At 40.1% G+C, this 8,682-nt stretch overlaps 1 protein-coding gene across 3 annotated transcripts in view; it reads right to left on the bottom strand.

The window, feature by feature from the left end:
• TMPRSS4 (transmembrane serine protease 4) overlaps positions 1-8,682 on the bottom strand; it is a 42,323-nt gene that overhangs the window by 5,318 nt on the left and 28,323 nt on the right. For all 3 annotated transcript variants that reach the window (XM_074302238.1, XM_074302237.1, XM_074302239.1), the window contains 5 exons: positions 8,155-8,195; positions 6,381-6,540; positions 2,826-2,995; positions 813-911; positions 213-355 (listed from right to left, as the gene is read on the bottom strand). In XM_074302238.1, the coding sequence (XP_074158339.1) occupies positions 213-355; positions 813-911; positions 2,826-2,995; positions 6,381-6,540; positions 8,155-8,195 (613 nt within the window). The remainder of the gene's footprint in view (positions 1-212; positions 356-812; positions 912-2,825; positions 2,996-6,380; positions 6,541-8,154; positions 8,196-8,682) is intronic.

The following is an 8,682-nucleotide window of genomic DNA, read 5'->3' as shown; positions in this document are numbered from 1 at the left end:
TGCCTTGAGGCTGGGCAAGCATTGTTTAGAAGATGATTTCTGAGTTCCAGGAAGATAAGATGGATTATACTAATATATCCTCATAACTGAGGTATGATATATTCAAGTGAGGTGTCACTAAGAGTACCAGCTTTCTTTCTTTACTTGCCATGGGGCCAAGACTGCATCCAGACAGTCTGGATGCCTATATGGGACTGCCTTAAGCACCCTACCTGACATGAATCGACGTTGCCACTAGGAACACCAGCACATATCATGTTCTCGGTGATACTCCCAAAATAGGCATCCTTGTGGTTGCATTGATTTTTATCAATGAGTTGGACTTCTGCTTGTTGCAAGATTTTGGAAAACTTCTCTGGAGGGTAGTGAACATATACATTGCCACTGTCAAATTTCTACCAATTGACCATCATCATTGGGGATGTGGGGAAGCTTCTCTCTTTTAATACAAATTTCTTGGGATAGAGAAGATCCTTTGAAGTCATCTTATCCGTGCTCCTGCCTTTTAGACAGGTCTATCTGAATTTTCCCGGAGAAATCTTTATGGAAGAGAGGCTCACAACTCCTTTCAGTTACCCACTGCAGTTTCATATCCCTCCCTCTTGAGAATTCTCCCTGGTTATCTTTGCCCTTCTTAGTATTTATAAGGTTATAACATATTCAAAGGGCATTAAATGGGTTCTGTTCACAAAGGCTTCCAAATCTCTCTATGTTGTCAATCCTTGCCACCCCATCCTCCCAAGGTGTCTATAAAAGCAATTTGTGGAGGTGACTTTGTGAGAGTCCTATTAGTGGAGGGCCCAAGAAATTACCTTCTGACTCTTTCAGGAAGCCCCAGCCTATAATCCAGAGTGGGGTGTCTGGAGCCAGCTCCTCATCAAAGAAAGGCAAACAGATGGGCCTGACTCTGTCTGCAGGGGGAGAGACAAGGAGCAGGGTTGGGAGTGAGGGAGAGAGGGAAAGAGCAAGATAAAGAGTCAGACAGAGAGAAATGTGAAGAAGGAGAGAGATATAAAGAGAAGACAGATAAAAGGGAGAGCAGGGGGCAAGGTGAAACAGAAACAATAAAGAGAAAGAGGGGAAGAGAGAAAGGGGTAATGACAGTGAGATACAGAGAGATTGCAAGGGGAAAGGGAAATGAAGAGAAATAGGGAAGAAGGAAGAGATGGAGAGAATGCAATAGAAAAATATTGGGAAGGAGTTAGAGATAGGAAGAGTCAGAGACAAAGAGGAAAGAGAAAAAGAGAAAGGAGAAAGAAGAGAGAGAAGAGAGGAGAGACAGAAGAAAGAGAAGAGTGAAAAAGAAGAGAAAAGATGAGAGAGGAAAGAGAAGACAGAAGAGAAAAAGAGGGAGGAAAAGAAGGAGAGAGAGAGAGAGAGAGAGAGAGAGAGAGAGAGAGAGAGAGAGAGAGAGAGAGAGAGAGAGAGAGAGAGAAATGGCTGAGAGTTGAATCCTCCAAAAGTCATCTGCATTCCAGTGCCCCAGTTTTGGAGCCTGTGGGCCCACTATTGTTGCAGAATAATATGAACAGTGTTCTCAGTACCACTATCTCTAGATGCCTCTCTGTACTAGTTCTTATAATTTTCCCCACTCATGACCCCTTTTCACCTGAGAAATTTTATGCAACTCCCACTGAATCTGAGCCGAGGTGTTTCTGGCAGCTCTCGGGAGTGTGCAGTGCAAAGTCACATATTGTATGTTTAGAACCAAGGCTGCAGTGAATTTGGGTGATGCACTATGGGCAAGCGCTGCCAGAAACACCTCAGATTCATTACATGTTTTATTCTGAATTAATTTTTGGTCACTGTGGTAACCCCTACACTCAGTGATGAGACCACATGTGTCCACAACCCTCAATTTAAGAAGCCTTAATCTACACCAACTCTATAGATTGGTGGAGAAAAGGGAGGTGGAACCCTGGGGCTGTGTTGCTAGTTTAGATTATATTAGCACTTGCACATGCAATTGTCTATAAGTTCCCTGAGGGCAGGACTAAGGTGTACACTTCATTATTACCCATAGGTCCAGCATAGACCTTTATACCAAGAAGGTGACTATTCAGTCACGTCCAACATTTCATGACCTATTTGGGATTTTCTTGGCAAAGATAATGGGGTGGTTTGCCACTGGGGAAATGGCAGCTCATTTTTCAGATGAGGAAACTGAGACAAACAGGGTTGAGTGACTTGTCCAGTACCCACAATAAACCTTATAGTGCTATGTACATTTTAGTTACTGTTGTTGCTGTGTGGGGATAATTGCCAGTCCTTGAACACAGTGAAAGATTAAATCTTCCTGGATTAAAGATAAATGATATTGTCCCCCAGTTTATCTCTAGGAACCACTCAAGATCATTTACATCTCTCAGAGGAATTTGTCTGGTAAAAAAAAAAAAATCCACCTTTGCCTTGCCTTTTGTGCAAGTAGCTTCCTGTACTAGGAAATAATTTGAGTTTTTCCCCTCTTCAGCAATTGTGCTACAGATCGAGTTAGGTATGGCCAGAGATATTCCAGGGATGCTGTGAGGGAGGAGTTCTGGACCTGGAGAATTGAAATTGTGCCCACAGAATGAGCAACCTCATCTCCCGGGATGTTCAAGGCTGTGAATTTTTCACAGCTGCTTGTGTTGCTTCTGATAATGGGAGCAGCACCTTCTTGAATACTCCAATAGGGAGACTGACACTTGGTAGGAGTCACTCAAAAACTTCAGTCCTCAGCTGCTTTAAGGCAGGGGCCTGGACCAGAGCTGCATTCAGACTGACATATTGTACCTGATATCCCATATTTCTTCTCTCTGAGCTCCTTTTTCGGCATTGACTCTTACCTGACATAACAAGGGGCTTTTTCAGCTTGATCAGGGCTATGTCATTCTCTTTGGGGTATAAGTTATTGAATTGGAAGACAAAGATCTTGTCTAGATCCAAGTACTGATCTCTGGAGTACAGATGCTCAGTGCCCACCTTTACTTTCCAGTGGGTCACCTCTGGATAGGTCCTGAGGACAGAGAACAGCAGGGGTCAGGGCAGTTCTGACGTTTCCCCACACAGGGTTCCTGGGAGGATGGGGAGGGGGGACAGGGGTAATAGGAGTGCGAGCAGCAGAATGACAAGGATTTTGCCTCAAAAAGTTAGAACTCAGAGGATACTAACAGTCCTACTGGTAGCCAGTCCATCAACATCAGTAGTATTGGAACAACTGATCCCAGCACCTGGTTAGCTGACCTTAAAATAGGAAGTGCCCAGATGGCAAAATGGTGGCTCTATCAAAGGTTAAGTTCTCTTTGGCTCATTTTTCTCCTCCCCTTAGGCAGCTTTCCCAGTAGCTTCAAAGAGTGCCTTCTGTGCCACTTGCTTCAGACAAGATTAAATGACTAATTATAGTTCTAAGAAGGAGGCAAGGTACCTTGCATAAACTTTGTGCTGATGGAAGAAACTGATTTTTCTCTCAAGGAGTTTGGCTTTCCTGAGATTGTGTGAATGGTGTTGGTCTTGGGCAGAGAGCAGCTGTTCAATTCATTGTATATTTATTGGGCACCTTTTGTGTGCAGTGCCCAAGCTGGGGGGCAAATGTGCAAGATGCCATTAGACTGGGTGCCTGTCTTCAAGGAGCTAACAGTGCTCTGTGTATGTGTGTGTGTGTGTGTGTGTGTGTGTGTGTGTGTATGCAGAGGAAAAGACATGCACAAATAAATCAAAATGAACTAGAGTGGAATAATGACATGGAAGAGCCTCCCATCCCCAAAAGGAAATTTCTTTCATTCCTGGAATGCATTCCCTCTTTATCAAAGCCTTTCAGAATTATTATTTCTTTCAATAGCTACTCCCAGCCTCCCCACAATTAACTTTTACTTACATACACACACATGCATGCATGCACATATGTATATATTATAAAATATATCCAAATATGTGTGTACATATATACATTATATATATACATATACACATGTATATGCACACGAATACACAGTGCTTACTATCTGTGACTATAGGTAACTCTGGGCCTCAGTTTCCTTAACTTCCAAACAGGAACAATAATTTCTGTGGTATTATAACTTTTGGTATTATAAGCTTTGTGGATCAAGTGAAGTAATATATGTAAAGCACTTCACACACTTTAAAGCACTGGATAAACATTAACTATTAATCTTGATAAGTATCTTTAGTGAGTGTATGCTCTAAGGATGGTGTATTTGTATTTATAAATAACTATTATATATATGGGATGGAATGTGATAGGGCAAAGGTGAAAGCTAGACAAAGTATTCTAAGAAAATTTGGAGGGGAGAGATTACTCTTAGAGGTGAGGAGAGGATATCAAGGAAAGCTTTATGGAGGCACCCAAGCAGGAAATTGAAAGGTAAGAATTTTTTTTCACTTAATAGTTTTTTATTTTTTTTTCTAATTATATGTAAAGATAGTTTTCAACATTCATTTTTTGTAAGCTGTTTAGTTCTAAATTTCTTTCTCCCTCCTTCCCTTCCCTTTCTCTCAGATAGCAAGAAATCTGATATCGGTTACACATGTACAATTATTTTAAACATATTTCCTTGAGTCATGTTGTGAAATAAAAGCAGAACAAAAGGAAAAATCAAGAAAAAGAAAAAGCAAACTCCCCTCTCCAAAAAAGAAAAGTAAAAATAGTATGTTTTGATCCATGATTGTGTCTCCATAGTTATTTCTCTGGCTGTGGATGCCATTTTCTATCCCAAGCCTCTTGGAATTGTTTTAGATCACTGGGCTCAAAAGGGTTCTTTCTTTCCTTTTTTTTTTTTTTTTTTTTTTTTTTTAATAATATCTTTTTAATTTCAAATTATATGCAGATAGTTTTCAAAAACCTTGTGTTCCAAATTTTTCTCTCTCCCTTTCTCTACCCCTCTCCTAGACAACAAGTAACTCAATATATGCTAAACATGTATAATTCTATACAGATTTCTTATCTTTGCTTTATCATGCTGCATAAGAAAAATCAGATCAAAAAGGGAAAAAATGAGAAAAAAAAAGCAAAAAGCAAGCAAACAACAACAAAAAGGTGAAAATACTATGTTGTGATCCACATCCAGTCCCAACAGTCCTCTTTCTGGATGCGAATAGCTCACTCCATTACAACACTATTAGAATTGGCCTGAATCACTCATTATTGAAAAGAGCCACTTCCACCAGAATTGATTAAAGGATGAGGATTTCAACAGCTTTCAAAGATTTCAATAGAAAGTATGTATGTTCCTGGTACAAGGGGTGACTTTTGCAAATAAAGGTAGGCTATGGATAGGTAGGTAGTAGATCTCTCTGTCTCTTTCTTTGTCTCTCTCTGTCTCACTCTGTATCTCTCTGCTTCTGCTACTTTCTCTCTATCTCTGTCTGTCTGTCTCTCTCAATATGTATAGGGAGTAGCCCAGTTTAGCTTTAATGAAAAGCATATAGTTGTGCAAAAAAAGAGTAAGATAGGAAGATTTAAATGTCAAATTAAACAGTTTATATTGTATTCATTAGGTATAGTAAGTGAGTACAGGCTTTTGAAAAATATATGCATTATAGTTACATTTATGCTGCTGGGGTTAGAGGTCAGGAATTATAGGGGCTGGCTATTGTTTTAGTGGAAAATCGTCAGTGTCCAGAACCTTTCCTGTGCACATGCATCTAGATTTCCCAGAAGTTTCATCAGCAGTATAGTGAAGGGAAATCAGGAACACGGAAAGATAGGTCCTGGAAAATGCAATACACGGTCCTGGCCTCCAAGGGACCTTTCTCTCTTGTTTACAGGCCTGTGGATGGAATATTCAGGGGCTCAAGAGTGTTGTGGAAAGTTTCTGAGTAAGGCAATGACTGATATTATTTCCATCATAGTGGCTTGTGTATATGTCATATTTCCATAGTAGATTGGAAGCTCTCTGCAGGCAAAGATCATGTCTTATCTAAGCTTTCATCTCCCCCAGTGTTTAAAATCCTTCCCCCACTACCCAATGAGTACTTCAGAATGTTGATTCAAATCCAGCAGCCCTGAGTTAGCCTATTACACTGAGGGGGTGATCTTTCCTTGACAATTTGTTGTTCAGTTGTGACCAACTTTTTGTGACCCCATGCTGGAGTTTTTACGACAAATATACTGGAGTGATTTGTCAATCTTTTTTTCCAGCTACTTTTTCAGATGGGGAAACTGAGACAAACAAGGTTAAGTTGCTTTCTCAAGGTCACACAGCTAGTAAGTGTCTGAGGCCAGATTTGAAGTTAGATCCTCCTGATTCCAGGATTCTATCTACTGTTCTTTGTCCTTTCCTAACAATAAGAATTCCACATACAGGACAGAGAAGGAAGGCAAGGAGCTGAGTGTTTCAGTTGCTGCTATCCCTACTCCCTCTGGGAGGTGGAATGGACCTTACCTGAAACAGTGGGAAGCAGTGAGGATCCAGTAATGGTCCAATATGGACCCGCCACAGAAATGAGTCTTGTGGTGCTGAATGCTGACCTGCCACGGCCAAGTCTTCACAGATCCTTCTTGCCCGCCCAACACCCGGGAGTCCATCAGGTTCTCTCCACAGACTGTCCCCACCAGTGAAGGTCCAGAAGAGCAGGTGAGAAGAAAGGCATAATCATGGAGCAGGAAGGGACCTTTCAGATCATCCCAGTGAATCTGCTCCCCCCCTCCCCCATTTTAGAGCTGAATCAGCTGAGACCCGCAGAGAAAAAGTACCACATATCACACAAACTTAGGCTCCAAATTCAGCATACTTTTCACCCTGCCACAGGGCCCAATCAGAAAGCCTGTTTCTTGTTATATAGGGTTTAGCATCCCTTCCCATGGCCCCAAATCATTCTTCCTACTTTCCAATATCTAGCCATCACTAGATTCTCTAGAGTTGTCTTTTATTATGATTCTCCCATTTATTCTTTTCTTTCTATTCCTACTAGGCCCATCCTAGTTCCAAGTTCAGGAACTCACTCCTACACATCTTAATTATTTCACTAACCACCTAACTGTTCTTTCCATATCTCTTTACATCAACCCTTTCTAATTCCCTGTACAGATACAGTGTCCTAAAATACAGATGGGTCCCTAACTCTTTTATATGCCATTAAAAAACCTGAATTGCTCCCTACTATCTATGGATTAAGTTCCAAACTCTTTAACTTGAGATTCCAAGCTTTTTGAGTTCTATCTCTACTCTTCTAAGCAAATTCTTTACTCTGGCCAAGCTGCCCTAGTTACCATTCTCCACATCCTCTCTGAGTTTTGCTCATTGGAGTTCTCAGAATTCAAAATAACCTTTTAAATTTACTTATCCAAGTTCTTCTCATCCTTTAAGAACTAATTCAACTTTCATTTCCTTTCTGAGATCTTTTCCTATCTCTCCAACAAAGAGTTACCTTTCCTTTTTCTATATATTTGACACACTTAATATGGGTGTCATTAACCATTTAGCATATGCTATTTTATATATTTAAAAAAATATATCTTTATCTATTCTATTCCTTCAAGTACCTTGAAAGCCCCTGGAGGGCAGGGGATATTCTTATATTCTACTTATGGTGCGTAACATCATCATCACTATTGTTGTTGTAGTCCTCATCGTCGTCGTCATCATCATCATCATCATCATCATCATCATCATCATCATCTTCACCAACATCTATGTAGTATATTCTATGTGCCAGGTGACATACTAAATGCTTTACAAAGTATTTTCTCATTAGAAAATACAAAGTATTAAAATAACTCTTAATAAATTGAATGTAGACAATCCAGTGGGATGTCATTTCTTTAAGGACAGAGGGTTGTTTTTTGTCTTTCTATCTATCCCTAGCATTTTACACACAGTAGTTTAGTTAAGGTTTAAATGCTTTGTTGAACTTGAATTTGAATCTGACCCTTGGTAACCGAAGTTGCAGTAGCAAAGCAAATGTGTCTGGCTCCTAGCCTTCCAGCCTCACTCTGTCATCTTTAACCTTGAGAGTTCTCCTAAGAGCTTTTGCTGAATTTGTAGGGTTTGGGAATGGAGTGAAGTTTTTTAACATTAAGCATGCAGAAAAGTCTTGCCTAGCAAGTCCCAAATCTCAAAGAAACAATGTTAGAAGTGTTGGAGAACCAGGAATTCTTTCACTTTTCATTTGGTCAGCCCTGGCCTAAATTTGTCTCTGAGAAAGCTTTATACTCACCAGTGCAATGAAGAGAAACCAGGGACATTGAGAGACAGGGCCTAGAAAAGGCAAAAACACAGACTCATGATTTTGTGTCTTACCTAGTTAGGTATAAAGGTCTAGACTTCTAAGCTCTTTGGAAGCTTGAGGGAATTTATGAGTTGGAAGTGATCCCAGAGGCCATTCAATCTAACTCATATCTGACTACATCATTGCCAGCAATTTATATTTTATCTAAAAATTTCCAGTGATGGATGACTTGCTACTTTCCAAGGAAGCTCATTCCACTTTTGAATAACTCTAGCAAATGGTTTCCTTAGCATAAGCCCAAATCTGCCTTTCTATACCTTCTACCTAGCTTTACTCTCTGGGCTTGGGAGTATAGATTTAAAACTTGGAAGGACCTTAAAAACCCAACCTCCTTGTTTAAAGATGAGGTTCCTAAAAGTTAGATAACTTGTCCAGTGTTACACAGATAATACACGAAAGAGCTAATAACAGGAAGGTGAAGAGATACATTTTAAAAGAATGGTATTTAATGTAAAT

This window comes from Sminthopsis crassicaudata, chromosome 3 (genome assembly GCF_048593235.1).
Source record: "Sminthopsis crassicaudata isolate SCR6 chromosome 3, ASM4859323v1, whole genome shotgun sequence".
NCBI classification, from domain to species: Eukaryota; Metazoa; Chordata; class Mammalia; order Dasyuromorphia; family Dasyuridae; genus Sminthopsis; species Sminthopsis crassicaudata.
This window is presented reverse-complemented; position numbering and strand designations above follow the sequence as displayed.